This window comes from Aristolochia californica, unplaced genomic scaffold, assembly GCF_029961685.1.
Source record: "Aristolochia californica isolate CCGP_79_NKW_82.1479 unplaced genomic scaffold, dmAriCali1.0.hap1 SCAF_7, whole genome shotgun sequence".
In the NCBI taxonomy this organism is placed as follows: domain Eukaryota; kingdom Viridiplantae; phylum Streptophyta; class Magnoliopsida; order Piperales; family Aristolochiaceae; genus Aristolochia; species Aristolochia californica.
Genome location: NW_027182268.1, coordinates 6,040,650 through 6,059,677, shown reverse-complemented (window position 1 = coordinate 6,059,677; position 19,028 = coordinate 6,040,650). Strand labels below are relative to the sequence as shown.

General features: G+C 36.7%; 2 protein-coding genes across 2 annotated transcripts; both read right to left on the bottom strand.

The window, feature by feature from the left end:
* Positions 1 to 1,787: 1,787 nt before the first annotated feature.
* On the bottom strand, positions 1,788 to 3,386 carry LOC137937784 (metacaspase-1-like). The gene is made up of 5 exons (XM_068782963.1): positions 3,009 to 3,386; positions 2,587 to 2,917; positions 2,369 to 2,486; positions 2,100 to 2,294; positions 1,788 to 2,013 (listed from the first exon to the last, which is right to left on the bottom strand). Exons 1-5 carry the CDS (start codon positions 3,328 to 3,330, stop codon positions 1,954 to 1,956), a joined length of 1,026 nt encoding a protein of 341 aa, XP_068639064.1. The 5' UTR covers positions 3,331 to 3,386; the 3' UTR covers positions 1,788 to 1,953.
* Positions 3,387 to 7,397: 4,011 nt separating this feature from the next.
* On the bottom strand, positions 7,398 to 9,718 carry LOC137937783 (metacaspase-1-like). Its single transcript, XM_068782962.1, has 5 exons — positions 8,820 to 9,718; positions 8,252 to 8,582; positions 8,038 to 8,155; positions 7,737 to 7,931; positions 7,398 to 7,634 (listed from the first exon to the last, which is right to left on the bottom strand). The coding sequence occupies exons 1-5, from the start codon at positions 9,688 to 9,690 to the stop codon at positions 7,575 to 7,577; spliced, it is 1,575 nt and encodes a 524-aa protein (XP_068639063.1). The 5' UTR covers positions 9,691 to 9,718; the 3' UTR covers positions 7,398 to 7,574.
* Positions 9,719 to 19,028: the final 9,310 nt, after the last annotated feature.

Sequence of the window (19,028 nt, the reverse complement as noted above, 5' to 3'; positions counted from 1 at the left end):
GATTGTCATCGTCCGTCCACAAGACAATTCTTGTCCTTTCGGTTGCCTAAGCTCTAATTTCTTAATCTAGTCAATTATCAGCTTCATTATGATGCAAATAAGAGGTTTCTTGACACTAAAAATCAAAATCTACATTAAAAATTATTGTCATTCGTTGTACGGGGTCAAAGCTTTGATTTGTTTAAGAATTTTCCAATACAGAAAAAGAGTTTTTATATTCAATGACTCTGACATAACGAGTTCAGGGACAAAAGGGTCGTTGCTCCTTTGCTCCTAGACCCTTCAATCGTTTTTATGCATATTAACGGCTTCCATGTCTGTAATGGATCAGTTACTTGATCCAATTTCATTCCGTTTAATAAATGATGAATAAAAAATCAGGTAATCAGATAAAATTGACATTCCTAGCCATGATTTTGGTGACAACAAATTAAGAAATATAATTGTGGTAAGGGAGTTTGATTTTTTTGTAGAAATTGTAAAATTTCTATAACTCAAAGATGGCTCTAGAATGGAGAGGTTCACCTCTAGTTGACTACCCACAAGTAGGCAAGAAACATAAACTTTGTGGTTTTTTAAGCAATTAGCAGTCATATAGATAGAAGAGAATTTGCAGTCAATCAAGCCAATAGTCAAATGCCCAAGATCAATAGAAGCCAAAACCAAGTCACATGCACTCAACCACTTGCTATGCAATCAATTGCCATAAGAAAAAAGTTCAAATCTTCGACTTGACACTATGTCTCCAAAAATTGTAAGTGACTTGTTCTTATATGTATGTCAAGTTGTAGCCCGACTTGCTATTTAACCTATCTTACTGTCACCCCCTAGCCTAGTGAAGATGAGTTAGATTTTAGAGTTTGTTTGACTTAATTTTTTTAGTATTTAAAATATTTAAAAAGAAAATTTAAAGTTAAAACTACTTTATTAATTTTTTTGAAATATTTCTAATTGTTTTCTTAAAGAAATTTAAGTTGGTTTTTGAAAAAGTAAAGTCTAAAATTTAAAATACACTAAAAATTTAAATTTTATTTATAGAATTTTTAAAATACCCAATTTAATTAGCCATCTGTCAAGAATCATACAACATGTTATTAAAAGCCAACTTGCTATATAGCCAAGTGATCTCCACTTAAATAATGAGTAGACCCCCCACCCATGAGAACTCACATGATAGGGAGGAAGATGAAATGCCCCTCCTGTTCATTGACAACTGGGGGAGGCTCCTCCTCTATCAAAACACTCATGACTCTTAAATATAATGGGATAGACTTCCTTCCTATTTAGCTATGATAATGAAAAATAATTATGATATAAATGGGATAGACTTTCTTTTCTGGCATAACCAATCAAAGTTTTGTGGAACCGTATTTGTATCGTTCGGGCCAATCCTTGTATAAGGTCCTGTTGAGCCTCTCACTAATTCCTCGAGGTTTTAGCATAATTGGTTTCAACACGTTGTTATACTAGTTAATTACATAAAAGTAAGAAATATATGTAAAATACCCAATTTAATCTATCAAGAGTTACATACTATGTCACATTGGTCAAATTTGCTATATAGGCCAGTGATCTTCACTTAAATAATGAGTAGACCCACCCTTGTGACTCACATGAGGAGGAAGAGGAAATGCCCCTCTTTTTTTAATTAACGAGACGATTGAGAATTGAAGGGAGGTCCTCCCTCTTGTGGGATATGGATGAACGGGGGGGAGCCCCCCTCCCTTTCTCCTTCCTTTTAGGTGATCAGAGTTACCAAAATAAAATCAGGTGATCAGACCAGCTCGAGTATATAATATTCATGATTTCTTCATTGATTCGCAGCAATTCTGATACATAATACATAGATTCATAAAGACGATCCCTGAAACATTGTTTATTTAACCCTTGCTTTATTTACGTTCGGCTGCTACTGCAAGTGGCAAGCGGATACAAGTCTTCCTGCGCCGTTTATTACAGAGTAAACGGCTTGCTATAGGCATCGAACTGCTCTGAGGCTGAAAGTTGAGGATCCTGCGTGGAAAATCCGATTATAGTTATTATAATCAGGGGAGAATTCAGCTAATAGTGAATGATGCTGCAGAGAGAGGTGTACTTACTGCACTAAAACCGGTTCGGAGCATCTTCCTCAAGAGAGAGGCGATAGGGCCGCAATTGAGAATGCCCTTCTGCACTTCACCTATTGAAAAGCGCATGGAGTTCAGCAGTTCCCCGTAGGTGGCTCCGGGTTTACTCTCCAATGCTTGAACGAAGCAGTAAGTCATGGCGCCAGTCGTAGCGTTCACAGAGTAAGCCTGCAAGAGATGGAAATAGAAACGATTCCTACAGAGTAATATAATGGAGAATGTTATAGTGTTTTGCCGTTTACCGATGTATCATCGGAAGTCTGGTCGTCTCTGCAACTGCTAAAAGAGATGGCCAGTCCGCCATTAGTCCCTTTATAAGTGCTTGGCAGGTTCTGATTCACCCACTGACACAGCCCATCCCTACGTGAAAGAGCAAAGAACTGTGATATTTGCGATGATCAATGAACGATCGAGCAGTTTGGGAGATTTGAATAACTGTTGACTAATATAGACGACCAACCTGGCAATCTTGTAAACATAGGGTAGATCAAGAACAGTTCCACTGTGAGAAGCATCGATAATAGCGTGAAGCTTAGCTCCTCTTGGCAACTGCCTGACCAGCACTTCGTTAATCTCATCGTCGACGATAGTTCCAGATGTTTCATAATCCATCGGGCAAATAGCTTCATCATACCCATCAACTTCGTCCTCGTCCTGATCTAGTTGTTGCACACCAAGACCAGAGAAGTGGAACACCAGGGAGTCCCCGGGCTGGCAACCCTGAACCAGCCAACGCATTGCATTGCGAATGTTTTGCTTCGTGGGTATCTGCAATGGATTCTTCTCGTCCTCTGCAAAAAGGGTTTAATCACAGGGATAAATCCATACAGCCGTACATGGTGTAAGAGACCTCGATCGAGGATATAATCAAACGTGAAATACCTGAGAGCACGAGGATGCAGTTATCAGGGAAGGAGAACTTGTCCCGCAACAAAGTCCTCATGCAATTCACGTCATTCGCAGTGCCCTTGAGCTCGCACTTACGGAATCTGTAGCTCACGCCGCAGAGAACAGCCCTCTTCTTCCCATACACAGATGGGAGCATTGGAGAGTGGGTCATGGTGAGCGAGCTCTGACGCTGAATGGGGTCACGACTGCGAACTGGGTTCACGGTTTGGCACACAGGGCAAGTGGTCGTGTAGACTTCTGTAGAGACTTGCATGCGCTGGCTGCACCAGATGCACCTCTGAATGATCCGCGCCATTGTTACGTCTGCTTCCAAGTTTAGCAGAGCTCCTGGTTATAATTCTTCTGGAAATGGGTGAGATTGGTGGAGAAGAAGGTAGGTTCGACTTGATATAAACCGTGATCTGGCAGTTCTAGCAGACAAAAGGCGATTATTCTATTCCCACTCTGAGAGAGAATCGCACCATCCTTATGCAAGATGGGTCACTAAAATTGGAGCACAGCATCGCGAGGAGGGAGACGTAACAGGTTCATAAAAGGTTTCTGAATTTGTGGCTTTAATGGGTCACTGTAGCTATGATTTGTTGATGGCAGCATGTAATCTGATTCTCTTGTTGGTGTGAAAAGCAAGCATTAAACGAAAGCATGAAGGCTCCGGCAGGTAGTCACATCTTACCAAAAACTTGCTAAAATATTGTGAAACCTAGACTGTAGTTAAATTACTTTCATGATAAGGAATGAATAAGAGCAAAAGCAGCTTGGAGTCCAGCCAGCCTTGACTGCAATTAATCCCCTGGTTTCTCTTTTAAAAATCTCTTGCCCTTGATTATAAACTTCATTAACTAATTTCATTAAATCTCTTCAATTAATCCCTGGTTTGATGTTACTATCTCGACTAAATACTTTTTTTTTTTTTCACATTTGAGATATTAGCTCCTAATAACAACTAAATGAAACCTACTTAATGTGAAACATTGAAATGTAAATGTAGTGGTGTGAACTAGCCACCACAACATGAAAGCTTGTGTTCCACTTTCGAATTTTACTATTGAGTGTGGTCCACCACTGTGTGAAAAATAACAATACCACCATATATCGGTAACCTTTTTCATCCCTTTTTTGGGAAGAAATTTTGGCAAAATGCAAGTGAGGTGGAGTTGGTAAATATTAGTCGGGCTACTTTTAAGTGGTTTTTGTGGAATTTCACAAACAAAAGGAATGTGGTATTTGTAGTGTGTACCTTTTGACATTAGTATGTTTAATAGAATATTAGGTATCACCCTATTATCTTGTGTCTCAAATTAAAGGCCAAGTAATTGAATATATAGCTAGATACACAAGCTCATTTAATTTTTCATCTTAATTTGAAAAAAAAAATCGGTTCTTTGCAGAAGAGATCGTGAACAAGTGAAGCTCTACTATTGCACACTTGTATAGAAAAATGGACAACTTTTCCTCCACTAGGGCATCTCAGAGAAAATTTTGATGGGTCTTCAATGTGGCACATTGGTGCATCAGGAACAATGTCCTCCTGTAATCTGTATATTAGCTTCACTTAGAGTTACTACTAATAACTAAGCTGGGGATTGTGTTTAAATGTTTTCCAAGTTTTGGAATCATCTAATAACATTATTGAAGATGACTAGCTCTTAACAATAACAGGCCTCTAGCTAGGGACACTTGCCTATTAGGTGTGTTAGAAAGAATTGTTCCACATGGAAAAATAAGTGAAAAGATCTTGGGTTTATTAGATGGGAAAGAGGGTTCCCAACTTAACAAGTCATTTTAGGATTAACCTTGGATGCAATTTCCAACATAGTATCAAAGCAGATGCGAACTTCTATCCTAGATTGTCCACACATAGTTGGAGCCAGAAAAATGGCTCACACATAAGGGAAAATATTGGAAAGAATTGTTATACATGGAAAAATGAGTGAAAAGATCTTAGGTTTAATATTTGGAAAAAATGATTCATAACTTGACTAGTCATTTTGTGATAAACCTTGGGTCTAACTTCCAATTGCAGGAGTCTTGATAATTGATTGTTACAAGGAAGGCAATTGAGTGGTCGACTTGCAAGCTAGGGTGTATCTGATGGGGCTCTCAAATGGTGCATCATATTTTATTTATCAATAGATGTGTTTCAATGGGTCACCAATGAAAATGTCACCTTCTCAAATTATGAGAATAACATAGATAGAGAGGTGGGGGCTTTACCCTAAACACATAGTCCTATAGAAAGGTGTTGAGGAGTCTTGTATAATGTGTTCATTTCATGATGAGCTTATTAGAAAAGTTGCAAGAGTGTTGCATGACAAAAAAAAAAAAAAAAGTCACATGAGATGTGTATAAATATGTAACATCTATCAAATTTAACCATAAACTTAACATTTAAAATCTAGAAAAAATATTTCTTTTAAAGATTTGCCAAGATCACCAACTACCGATGTATGATGGATCTTATGTCAGATATTTATATATATTGTAGAGCTTTTTACCAAAATACCAGTTTAAAAAAACTTATTTATGAAAACAACGATGACCTCAACTTATTTGCAAAACTACTGAACTTTGACCGGTCCATTGTACATGTGGACAGTCAAAGGTGACACGTAAGCTTTGATTGCTTAGGTGTTGACACCTCATCGATGCGGGATAGTAGTTGAACACACGGGCTGCAACGTCATTATTTTTACACCTCATCTGACATGTCATCTAACACGTCATTATCAAGTTCCCTCTTTGCCCTGTCATCTCTCGCCATGTCAGCTCACTCCACGTAAGCCCTCCTTTATATTTTTTTCGTTCTAATGTTTCTTCCTCGATCTTTCTCCTCTCCTCTCCTCTTGCCCTCGCTCCTGCTGCCGCTGCTGGGCCATGACACTCCCCTGTTGCCGCCGCTCGGCCACGACACTCCTCTGCTGCCGCCGCTCGGCCTCAGTCGCTCCCTTGCTGCCGTCGCTTGGCCTTGCCCTCGCCCTCGACACCCCCCTCTCAACCTCTCTCTCTTCGTCTCAGCCTTATCTCTCGTTCTTCTTCTCTGTTCCCTTCTGTTCATCCTCTTGCCGCCCCCTCTCTTAATACCCTATCATTTCACTCTCTCGCTGCCCCTTCTCTCAAAACTGAAGCCCTACTCACCCTCCAAACCCGAATTTGAATTTCAGAAGCCGATTTAGGAGGGTGAATTTTTAGGGTTTATGTTAATTGAATCTAATTATTGTATTTAATTATAATGTTGATTTGAATTTAGGTGTTTAATTACTGTATTAATTTTTTTGTGATTTACTGTTTAATTTATGATTTTATGTTAGTGAAATTTCTGCCAAATTAAAATTATTGTAAAGTTTTGTAAGATTTTTAATTAAATAATATATATTTTTAATAATTTATTATTTTGTAAATAAAGTGATAAAAAGTATACAAATAAATTATATTTTTAAACACTAAAACAACTTTTTTGTATATTTTTTAATTTATAAATATTTTAAATGGATAATATATGGGTAAGACTTAAGATTAAAAATTTTTCTATTTATAAATATTTTAAATTTCCAATTATTATTATTTTGTAAATAAGGTGATAAAAAGTATACAAATAAATTGTATTTTTAAACTCTAAAATAACTTTTTTGTATATATTTTTTAATTTTTTTAATCGATAATATATGGGTAAGGCTTGAGAATATGATTTTTTAAATTTATAAATATTTTAAATCCATAATAAATGGGTAAGAGTTAGATTTTTTCTATTTTTTAAATATTTAAAATTTGTAAATATTATTATTTTGTAAATAAGGTGATAAAAAGTATACAAATAAATTATATTTTTAAACTCTAAAATAAATTTTGTGTATTTTTTTAATTTATAAAATTTTAAATCTAATTAATTTTCTTATTTTATTTTATTTTTTAAAATATGAAAAAAAAAGTGTAACGATAAATTTTTTTAGTTAATAAATATTTTAATTGATATTAAATGGTTTTAAATAAGTAAAAGTTAATTTTTTAATTTTTTATTATTTTTTTAATAATTTATTATTTTAGATGTAAGGTAATTAAAAGTGTATTTGATTTTTTTAAAATTTATTCAAAATTTTATCATGTAATGATGTGGGAGCTGACATGGCAGAATACATGTCAACTATAATGACGTGGCAGACGATGTGTTAATCTACGGTATTGCACTAATGATGTGGCGACGCGTAAGCAGTCAAAGCTTACGTGTCGGATTTGACTCTCGATATATACAGTGGACTGGTGAAAGTTCGGTGTTTTCAGAAATAAGTTATTTTCAAGCTGTTATTTTGGTAAAATTCTTTATATTGTAACATATAAAAGACAAAAGGATTATAGCTTATAAACATATTGACTGCAAGGTTGTATTTAAAAAACTAAAATCTCAATACAGCAAAATAACAAACTGGTTTAACAACTGCAGCAGACATTACACACTACTAAATCCTCGCGAGAGTTTTATTCTTTTATTTGCAACTCATCACATTTTGAGGCGATCGATCATATCCGTGACAATGGAAGTGTTTTTTACAGCTGAAACGGAAGTTTGTAAACATCGAAACGCTCCGAAGCAGAGAGTTGAGGTTCCTGCAGCATACAGGAAAGTGGTCAGAGATGAAACAGAAGAAGACCCAACAGATATCGATTCAGAGTGATCAAATGGGATGAGGAAAAATAGAGATACCAAACCTGAGTTAAACCAGTGCGAAGCATTTTCCTCAGAAGAGAAGCGATGGGACCGCTGGTGCGGAGGCTTGTCTGGGCTTCCCGGATGGCAGAGCGCATGACGTTGAGCAGTCGGCCATAGCTGACTCCAGGTTCACTCTCCACAGCTTGAATGAAACAATAAGTCATTGCACCAGTTGTGGTGTTCACTGAGAATGCCTGGAAGAATACAAGATTGAGGTTAGCATGAACCCAGATACAGTTTCATGGAGAGAGCTGATTTTGAGTTCATGTTTTGTAAGCCTTTTAAGTCTGTCTTCTTTACCGAGGTATCAGCGGAAGTCTGCTGGTCATTACAACTGCTGAAGGAGATGGCCAGTCCACCTCTGGTTCCTTTGTAAGTGTATGGTGTGCTCTCGTTTACCCAATCGTAGAATCCAGCCCTGTTCATGGAGAACATCGTTGACATAGTTTCTATTTGATTATATATCACACGTGAACACGAAATTGAGGGAAGACTGATCTGTTTTGGTGCTTACCTGTTCATCTTGCAGACAAATGGCAAATCAAGAGCAGTCCCGCTGTGACAAGCATCGATAATGGCATGAAGTTTAGCCCCTTTAGGAAGGGGCCTCACGATCGTTTCATTGATTTCATCATCGACGATGTTTCCCTCAGTTTCGTAATCCATAGGACAAAGTACCTCGTCATACCCATCAGCTTCATCGCCGCTGACATCTACTTGCTGTGAACCATGGCCGGAGAAATGGAAGAAGAGAGAGTCACCTGACTGGCTGCCATGGACGAGCCAACGCAGTGCACTCAGAATGTTCTGTTTCGTTGGCGTGCGGCTTGGATTTTTGTCATCCTCTGTTACAATGGTTTTCTCAGCGAAGAAGAAAGATGATTAGCAGTTCTTAGAAGATTCATGAAGCAATTAAATACTGCCTCTTGCCCAACAAGAAACATTTTTGTTCTCTTAAGTGATTCTATATGTTGAATTCAATTGCCTTAGAGATGCCAACAACCCTTCACATATCAGAGATTCAACATCATCTCGCCGGAGAATTCTTGTAAAAAATAGCAGATAGTAAAAACAGGGCAAACCTGTGAGGACGAGGATGCATTCGTCGGAGAAACTGAACTTATTGCACAACAAATACTTCATGCAGTTCACATCATTCACAGTGCCCTTCAGCTCATACCTCCTATACTTATAACTCACTCCACAGAGGACAGCCCTCTTCTTCCCATGCACTGGGGGGCACACAGGGCTCTGACTTATAGTGTAACTGCCATAAGAATTTGAGACTCTTGAGATCTGGTGGGGAGAATTCTGATGATGGCCTTCCTGGTGGGAATTCATCTGCCCATAAGAGTGTGGCACTATTGCCCCATGGGGAGAACTAGGGGAAGAGCCACAAGTGTAAGGATTCTGGGAAGAACCATGAGACTGAGACAGTGAAGTCCCTTGGTGGGCATACTGTGAAGAGCCATGAGAGTAGGGCTGTCCTACTCCTTGGTGGGTACTCCCAGAAGAACCATAAGCTTGAGAGTTTGCTGTCCCATGGTGGGCATTCTCTGAAGAGCCGTATGAATGTGCCGTCCCATAACAGGGTTTTTCAGAAGAAGCACCATATGGGAGCGACATTGTCGTCCCCAGGTGGGAATTACTCCCTGAGTAACCATGGGAAGTTTGAGAGCCGTACTGGTTAGGATACATTGAAGAGGAAGAGTAAGATGAATGGAAATTCATGTCAGTAGAAAGCTTCTGCATGTAGCCCTTGACCAAACTTGCAGTTTTTTTCACTTGATCTTGGACACGAGAAATGGAGTCATGAGAGCGAACAGGGTTCATGGTGAGGCACTCGCTGCACTTGACCATTCTGGCATATGCAGGAACCAGCAGATACTGGCCGCACTGGGTGCAGCACTGGGAGTAGGAGACAGTGGTGTCTCTCTCGTTGACGCAAGCCATGGTGAAGTCTCAATGACAAGAAACTTGCTCTTCTTTTGTTCTAGTGAGACAACCAATAGAGGTTCCATGACCCTTTATACCTATCATCTGGGCAATGCATCGATACGCTACGTTATTCCACTCGCACTTGCTAGTGGAAGTGCGAGTGGAACTGGGAACCAGAATCTAGTCTTTTTGGTCGACCCTGTTACCACTGGCAAAGATTGCTGCCACTCTCACCTTCACTATTGGTTTGAGTGGTCTGGTTCTTTATACTGGGCAAATTAGCTGGTTCTATAATCAAACCTCTTCCCTGACCTATGTAGACTGGATTTGCTGAAACTAGATTCGCAGGAAAGGCTGGGAGAATGGGTTACTATTCGTGGATAAACAGTTCCAATCAAATACTTCACTTGCTTTTGTACAGTTTTGATGCGATATCCCTTTGCAAGATTGGTCTAGTCAATGGGGCGGTTTGATTCCTGTCAAGCTAGCTTGCCTTTTTCCTTTAAGGGCTTTTTACCAAATTATCCATTTTAAAAAAACTTATTTCGACAAATGACGTCACTTTGAACTTATTTTGAAAAATACCCAACTTTGTACAATTAAAAGTAACACGTAAGTTTTGATTGATTACATGTCACCACATCATCAGTACTACATGAGTAGATAGACACATTGACTGCCACATCACCATTTTGACACATCATTTGCCAGGTAAGATGCCACGCCACCATTCTGACACGTCATCTTGTGCCACGTAAGCCCTCATCACTTCTTATGTTTTTTCGTTCTATCTCTCCCCACTCGATCTTTCTCCTCTCCTCTCCTTTCGCCCTCTCGCCATGCCAACTGCCGCCGCTCCCCACTGCTCCCCTGCTGCTGCCACTCGCCCCCTCTCAACCCAGACTTCGTCTCAGCCACATCTCTCACTCTGCTTCTCCGTTCCCCTCTATTCATCCTCTCGTTTCACCTTTCTCAAAATCGAAACCTATCATTTCATCTCCTTGCTGCCCCTTCTCTGAAAACCGAACCCTATAATTTCCTCTCATCACCCCTTCTCTCAAAACGAAGCCCTACTCACCCTCCAAACCCGAATTTGAATTTCAGAAGCCGATTTAGCAAGGTGATTTTTTAGGGCTTTTGTTAATTGAATCTAATTGTTGTGTTTAATTATAATATTGATTTGAATTTAGGTGTTTAATTACTGTATTGATTTTTTTGTGATTTACTGTTTAATTTCTGATTTTATGTTAATGAAATTTCTGTCAATTGCAGATAAATTAAAATTATTGTAAATTTTAATTGAAACTTGATTGAATTTCCCTTCCGTATTTATTAATTTTCTGTATTTTAATTTATGGATTCCTATGTCATTGAATGTTGTATTTTTTGAAGTTGCTAGTTTAATTTTAGTTCAATTTTCTGATTTATGAAGTTGCAGTTTACTCTATTGAGATAAGATTTGTAGGATTTTTACTTGTTAGTTGTTGTTAAATAAATTTGAAGTGTAATGGAATAATCATGCCATGTGGTGAGGAGATTTGGGTGTTATAAATATCCACCACATGAGTTTTTTTGTTTTGTTTATGTTTGCCCTAGTTATTAGGGTGGGTACAAATTCTGATTAAGAGTAGGTTGGGTAATGGAGAGTGGGTTGAGTCTATTTCAAACTAGGCTGAGTCACCTGCACAGGCGTCCATTAGCCAATAAAACCCAACCCCCATCACTAACGAGGTACAGTTTGTAGTGACTGCAAAGTTATTTGGGGCTCTACCAATGGTGTTCGGTGAATTTGGACTTAGGTGTGTTTTTGCATTGTTAGGACTAGTCATCTACTATAGAATTAGTTAAATTAATTTTTAAATATTATAGAATGTTGTTGAGTAATATTGAAGTGTTATAGAATGATTTTGCCATATGGTGAGGAGATTCAGGTGTTATAAATAACCACCATATGGTATTTTTTTTGTCTATGTTTGATTGAGTTTCCATGTGTCCCTAGGGATGGGTAGAGAGTCTGATTAAGTGTAGGTTGGGTAATGGAGGGTGGGTTTGTCCAGCTCAAATTAAGCTGAGTTGCCTACAAGGGCATCCATTAGCCAACGAAACCCAACCTCCATCACTGACGAGGTACGGTTCGTAGTGACTGCGAAGTTATATGGGGCTCTCCTATGGGTGTTCGGTGAATTTGGACTTAGGTGTGTTTTTGCATTGTTACTACTAGTCATCTGCTATTGAATTAGTTTTATTAATTTTTCAATGTTGTAGAATGTTGTTGAATAATTTTGAAGTGCTATGGAATGATTTTGCCATGTGGTGAGGAGATTCGGGTGTTATAAATAACCACCACATGGTATTTTTTTGTCTATGTCTTATTGAGTTTCCATGTGTCCCTAGGGATGGGTATAGAGTTTGATAGAGTCTGATTAAGAGTAGGTTGGGTAATGGAGGGTGGGTTGTGTCCAGTTCAAACTAGGCTGAGTCGCCTGTAAGGGCGTCCATTAGCCAACAAAACCTGACCCCCATTATTGACAAGGTACGGTTCGTAGTGATTGTGAAGTCATTTGAGGCTCTACTAGGCGTTTTTAGTGAATTTAGACTTAGGTGTGTTTTTGAATTGTTAGGACTAGTCATTTGTTATAGAATTAGTTTGATTAATATTTAAATATTATAGAATGTTGTTAAATAATTTTGAAGTGCTATGCAATGATTTTGCCATGTGGTGAAGAAATTCGGGTGTTATAAATAACCACCACGTGGTATTTTTTTTGTCTGTTTTATTGAGTTTCCATGTGTCCCTAGGGATGGGTAGAGAGTCTGATTAAGAGTAGGTTGGGTAATGGAGGGTGAGTTGTGTCCAGTTCAAACTAGATTGAGTCGCCTGCAGGGGCATCCATTAGCCAACGAAACTTGACCTCCATCACTGACGAGGTACTGTTCTTAGTGACTGCAAAGTCATATGGGGCTCTACCAGGGGTGTTCGGTGAATTTGGACTTAGGTGTGTTTTTGCATTGTTAGGATACACACCATGATCTTTCTTTTGCTGCCTAGTACTTTTTGTACATTACATGGATCACATTTCTTTTCATGGTTTTGGGTTGAAATTAGTTTTTCATACAATATATGAAAGCTCTATAACTAAGCCAGATATCTATTGTTTTGTCTCTCAACCTGCTATAGTTTCATTTTATTGGAAGGCTCTAGCCATGATCGAGGATTATATGTACATAGTTTTGAGGAGTAATTTTATTTGTCAAACTCAGAAAATACTTCCACTTCGCGATTTTATTTTATAGCACTGCATTTGATCACTACAACGAACAGGTTTGATAACTTATATCTGTCTCTTTGCCAATATCGTTTCCTCTGTATTTTTTGTTTCATTTTAACATATTTAGTTTAATGCAATAAGGTTTATTTTTCCTCCTTTCATGTAGGTTCAAAATTTGATCTCTCCATCTAGAAATAATCAATCAAAAGTTCGTATGGGTCCTTCGAAAATTGGATGTGGATAATGATCTAAAGATGGATTCTGATGGGCGTTTAGTAATTCGTGAGGATATTAGACTTAAGCAGCGAGAGAGCACCAATTCAGATCACGATACAAAAATGAGAAGCCAAACTAGTAATTATAGTTATTTGACTACAAAGTCCTTGTCGAAAGGAAGGAAGAGGCAGAAATCATTTATTAATATATAAATTCCTTTTACATCCATCCCTACTTATTATTGTAAGTATAAGGTAATAAAATGTGTATTGATAAATTTGATTTTTAAACTCTAAAATATTTTTTTCAATTAATAAAACATTTTTTAATTAATAAATATTTTAAATTGATAATAAAAGTATTAAATAGGTAAGAGTAATATTTTTTAATAACTTATCATTTTAAATATAACATAATAAAAAGTGTACCGATTTTTTTATTTTTTAAACTCTAAAATAAAATTTTAATATTTTTTTAGTTAATAAATATTTTAAATCTATAATAAAAGGTGTTATAAGATTTTTAATTAATTAGTATTTTTTAATAATTTATTATTTTATAAATAAGGTTATAACAAGTGTACAAATAAATATATATTTTTAAACTCTAAAATAACTTTTTTATATAATATTTTCAATTTATAAATATTTTAAATTGATAATAAATGGGTATGAGCAAGATTTTTTCTATTTATAAAAATTTGAAGTCAATAATATGTTAGTAATATTTTTAATTAAGTAGTATACTTTTTTATTTTTAAAATATTAAATAATAAAAGTGTAACGATAAATTTTATTTTTAAACACTAATATAGAATTTTCATATATTTTTAATTAATAAATATTTTAATAGATAATAAATGGTGTTAAATAGGTAAGAGTTAATTTTTAAAATTATTTATTATATTTTTTTATAATTTATTATTTTAAATATAAGGTAATAAAAAGTGTATTCATAAATTTGATTTTTAAAATAAAAAAAATTATTCAAATTTTTTGTCATTTAATGATGTGGCATCTTATTTGGCTGTTGACGGGTCAGAATGGTAATGTGGCAGTCGATGTATCTATCTACTCACGTAGTGTTGATGATATGGCAACAAGTAAGTTAAATATTACATGTCACCTTAATTGTACACATATACAACGGACCGGTCAAAGTTGAGTATTTTTAAAAATAAGTTCATAGTGTTGATGATATGGCAACAAGTAATCAGTTAAAAATTACATGTCACCTTTGACTGTACAGACTGGTCAAAGTGGGGTTTTTTTCAAAATAAGTTCAAAGTGACGTCATTTATCGGATAAAGAAACTGGCACTTTTAGTTTAGTTATTGAAGTATGCCCATCACTGGGTCAATTTTCTTCACTTTCCAGCTTGGACGGTTGCATCCTCGTACCAAATATAGGATACTTTCCGCCCCAGAGGATGTCAATTAACCCAGTTGATCGGTTCGAACAAAGCACAGGAAACGAAAGGATGATAGTAATCAGAGTTTTTCCAACTGGAGATATCCAAAATCTTCTGCTTGGTATCAAAGATAAGGGATGGCAAGTTGGCAACTTCTAAAACAATAATTGTCTTCGTGCTTGCAACGCTACCGGTCTTGAAATCGCACCAGTTTATTATCGTTTTTGAAGAAATTGGTGAGAACTACAGAATCATTCAATGCAGTGTGTAAGACGTCACCGAAAGTTCTTCTGACTGTTCCAGAACTGGGAATCCCAGAAAGTTGGTGACGATGAAGATTCATTGCTAGCTGTTCTCGGAGATGATCTCTTGGCTTCAAGGGACGTTGTTCAACCTTAAGAACTAATAAAACCTTAAGATATTTTTAAATACGATCCCTTTTACCGACGTTAATATATCCTCTTACGTCCAGATCTTGATAGACCACAAACTGATAAGTTTGGACTTAAATTAGCTCGTGCATGTCAAGTTTAAACCCATTCTATTCCAAAAATAACTAGCTGAGTAAAAGGGTTTAGTGCTCAAATTTCTAACATTCATGCCATTTTCAAAACTGGGAGGTTTTACTAGCAAGGGTTGGGCTGTGGTCAGATCATCTTCCTCCTTGCCGAACAAAGCTCCCGGTTTTCTTCTGAAAACTGGGTGAGAGTTCCTGGTTCAGTTCCTCAAAAACCTTGCTGGGGAGTTCAGTCCTAAGACAAGGTGGTTTATTCTATTCCCACTATGAAGAAGAATCATATTTTTTTATCTCTCTGGATGCACGAACAAGTCACTAAAATCGGAGCACAGGAGGAATCCGGAAGAACCTTCTTTCTATAAAGACACGGCCACAATCCAATTTCCAAGTTCAGATAAAGATTCTGAATCGGCAAAAGAAGCTTTTACATCATTTCCGTGAGGAATAATCCCGTTCATTTTCATATTGACTGCAGGTAATGTGATTCTCTCTCGGTGCAAAGAAACAAGTGCATCTCAAAATTTCTACAATTTTAGAGCGAACAACCCTATGCATTTGCCTTACTTGATGTCCTGGTGGTTTGCCCTTGCCCATCTACAGCTTCCAACTCCACTTGAATGCCCTAAAAACCTACTTGTGATCAAACCAGAGATCAGATTTGAGCTTTCTGACTTAGTACATGATCATGGCTTGAATGAGTTTGTCATGACCCATTTAAGAGCAATTTTTGTACCTTTCACTTACAACTTTTTATTAGAATTTTAGAGGTAGTGTTCATAGTTTTGTTGTATTAAAAAATATAGGTGATTTTCAAACATAGAGTTCTTACATGTAATATTTCCAAATGCAACATGTCAAATACTAAATTTTCAAATAAGATATTAAAATTAGAATATAAGAAACAATTCAAGTAATATGCATAGTAGGTCATAATAAAAAAAATTATGATTTATATCTTTTAAAACTCTTTATTTTATTAGATTTTATTTTAAAAAGGGGTGACACCTCTCTTACCCCCATGGTTTTGGGACCAGCTCTTGACTTGCTTTGAGTCTAACTCGAGCACCAAACCCAACCTAAGCGACACAATTTGGGATGAGCCCTGGACCCAAATTTCTTATGGTATTAGAGCAAGTCTTATACGTGGACATTCACCCAAAATATCCACATGCAAGGTGGCAAAGAGAGCCCACATGTGAATGGGATTGTTAAAAAACAGTCAAAACATGGATAATTAAGGAGAATGACCTTGGACCTATTAAAACAAGAATTTCATCTTTATTATAAAGCTAAGTCATATTTACTAGAATTTCATTGCTTCATTATAATTAAAACAACATCATTAGCTCAATTTAATTATTAAATTTAATAAAAAAAGAAAAAAAGAAAAAATCTCATATGAACATCAATATAAATGTATGAGATAATTATTTTTATTTATTTAAATTAATATTTAATATAAAAAATTAAAAATTAAGTACTCCTACAATTAAGATTGACTTAGCTTCATAATTTGGAATGCAAGCTTCATGGATGCGGGTCGTCTATTCGGACTCTTAAGCGGTTTGTCGTTAAACATGTACGAAACAGCATTTCTTTTTCCAACGCGAACCGAAGAAACTCCCCCTGGAAGGCTCGAACAGCAGTAACCAGTGAGACCGTGCCATCTTCGCTGCTGAAAAGCCTCCATCGATTGACTGAAGTGACGGAACGAAACGAAGAACCGTACTAGGTAAGGTGTCTATCTACCCCAACCCTACTACTCGAGAGAAGTTCCGTGCTTGCTTTTTGTTTCTGTCTCTTTAGGTCTTTCTTTTCGGTTGACACTATACTGTGGATTGTGCTATCGTAAACAGTGGTAAGATTGGTAATGTAGTTCTCTTGTACTGCCTCTCTAGGAGGCTAATTTTGGTGAACATTAATTCTGTTTGGGTCGTGCCGAAGCCCTTCGGTTGTTCAGTTTTTCAATCTTATTTTCGTTATGTTTTGCGAAGAGCTCCATTTTTCAGAAATCATTGTATTTATCGCTATTCCCATTCTTGTGAGAATTAAAGACATGGGTTTTTCTGGTTTGTCCTCTTTAGAGAATCCCATTTATCTCGTAAGTTACTTGTGTATGTGGTCTTCTTGTGTTTCAATACCTTCCTGTAAGCATTTGAATCTTGAGTAGCTGAAAATGTTGTCTAATCTAAAAAATGAAGAAACCTGAGCGTCAATGTATAGAAAGGAATTGCCTTTCTTTTTTCAGAACAAAATGGTAGTAGTCGTTCTTGATTTTCTTTAAGGCTTCAAATGTAATCAATAAATCCAGTCTGCAGAGTTGGGCTATTGCTGATTTTCATGATGTTGTGCTTTGAATGTCTCTTGTCTATTTCTTATGTGCATGCATCTCTTGTATTTGACTGCCATGATCCCTGGTTCAGATTGGTTTTGCAGGTGCAGTGATTTCTGTATGTCTATATTATATTTTTTGCTTCAAGCTAGTGTGGAAGGACTATAAATTATTCACTATTGTGACGGAATCATCGGAAAATTTACTTCTAATGTATGCTTTTTGGTAAAGGATGGCATATTCTGGTGAGGAGTTCTCTCAACTTAATATATCTGAAGAGGTGTAGTATGTTTGTCTCATCATTTTGTGGGACTGAATTTTCCTGAGTCCATAATTGAAACTGAAGTTCTAAACAATCTCTCATAGCCTTGGCCTTGACTTCCTGGGCTGGAAAAAGACAAGCTTGTTGCAGAAGTAATCCGGTATATTCTTTTGAAAAGCCATAAAAACTCTGGGAGGAACTAGTTCAATTGGTAACTAAGAATTACCACAAAAAGATCACTCCCTTCTTACATCATAAATGAAGACTGACAGTGAAACATGCTTCTCAGCAGATTGAGCATAGACTATTTTTCTGTTTGTTTGCTCTGTTGCTCGAGTGTTTTTAAGTGGTCATTTGCTTGGTCTAGGTTTTGCTCTAATTGCACGAATTGTTTTGTTTCAGGTACAACAGAGGATATATGTTATCACAAGTCTCTTACCCAATGATGTTAATAGAAAATTCATTGAGGATAAAGAGAATACACAAGAAACTGGTCTAACATTTACTGTGATAGCCATTATACAAGTTGCTGGGGGGAAAATATCTGTAGGTATATTACCTGTGCTACTTATCAATGCACATCATGTCCAGCATTTTTTGTCACAGGTGTTTTTCAGGGAGTATCTTATTGATTAACCGGGAATATCCAAAAAGGAAACTGGGAAAAATCTCAGGAAAGAGAGAACTTTTCCAGTGAAGAAAAAATAAAATTGGAGGCAGAATGTCTCCAAATCTTAGAAGAAAAAAGGTTAAAGAAACGAGTTTCTTGCACTTAGTGAATGCTGAAAGCTACAAAAGGATCTCTGTCTAAGTAAATGTAATCAGCAAAGGAATAGCCTTTGCTCATAATTTCAATTTAGTCAGTGATGTACCAGTAACCTACCATGTCAAAAGGTTTATTTAGGCAGTCAGGCCTGTCTTAGTAATATCATCGTGCTTCATCGTGTCAGTCAGACCTGTCTCACCGATGCTATCCTTGTTTGATGAATATGAAAGCTTTATTTTGTTCTTTCTGCAGACTGCTAGTAAACAGGTCACACCGGCCGAAGATGATTGATAGTTCCAACAATTGATGCAGGCTCCCTAGTTAGATGATCCCAAAGATGTTGAATCTTGTTTTTCTTGTAATAATAAATATTTAAACAGATATTAGTTGTCAAGCTTGTAATTTTGTAAACGGTAAATGTTCTAACAGTGGAGAGCACTTTTTTTTTCCTTGTGTGAGCTGGGGAGAGAATCCTTTCCTCCACATCCATTTGCCCTTATATGAAAATTCAGTGAAGACTTGAGAGAAATAGAATTGAACCTTCGAGTGAAGTGATCTGCATCCTGTACACCTCAATAACA

What these genes read in the sequence shown, in the direction of transcription:
- LOC137937783 (XM_068782962.1), bottom strand. Translation starts at nt 9,690, where the DNA reads ATGGCTTGCGTCAACGAGAGAGACACCACTGTCTCCTACTCCCAGTGC. An exon ending in TTTGTCTGCAAGATGAACAG is followed by an intron (nt 8,156 to 8,251) that starts GTAAGCACCAAA and finishes CTCCATGAACAG; the next exon opens with GGCTGGATTCTACGATTGGG. An exon ending in AGACTTCCGCTGATACCTCG is followed by an intron (nt 7,932 to 8,037) that starts GTAAAGAAGACA and finishes GTATTCTTCCAG; the next exon opens with GCATTCTCAGTGAACACCAC.
- LOC137937784 (XM_068782963.1), bottom strand. Translation starts at nt 3,330, where the DNA reads ATGGCGCGGATCATTCAGAGGTGCATCTGGTGCAGCCAGCGCATGCAA. An exon ending in TATGTTTACAAGATTGCCAG is followed by an intron (nt 2,487 to 2,586) that starts GTTGGTCGTCTA and finishes TCTTTCACGTAG; the next exon opens with GGATGGGCTGTGTCAGTGGG. An exon ending in TCCGAACCGGTTTTAGTGCA is followed by an intron (nt 2,014 to 2,099) that starts GTAAGTACACCT and finishes TTTTCCACGCAG; the next exon opens with GATCCTCAACTTTCAGCCTC.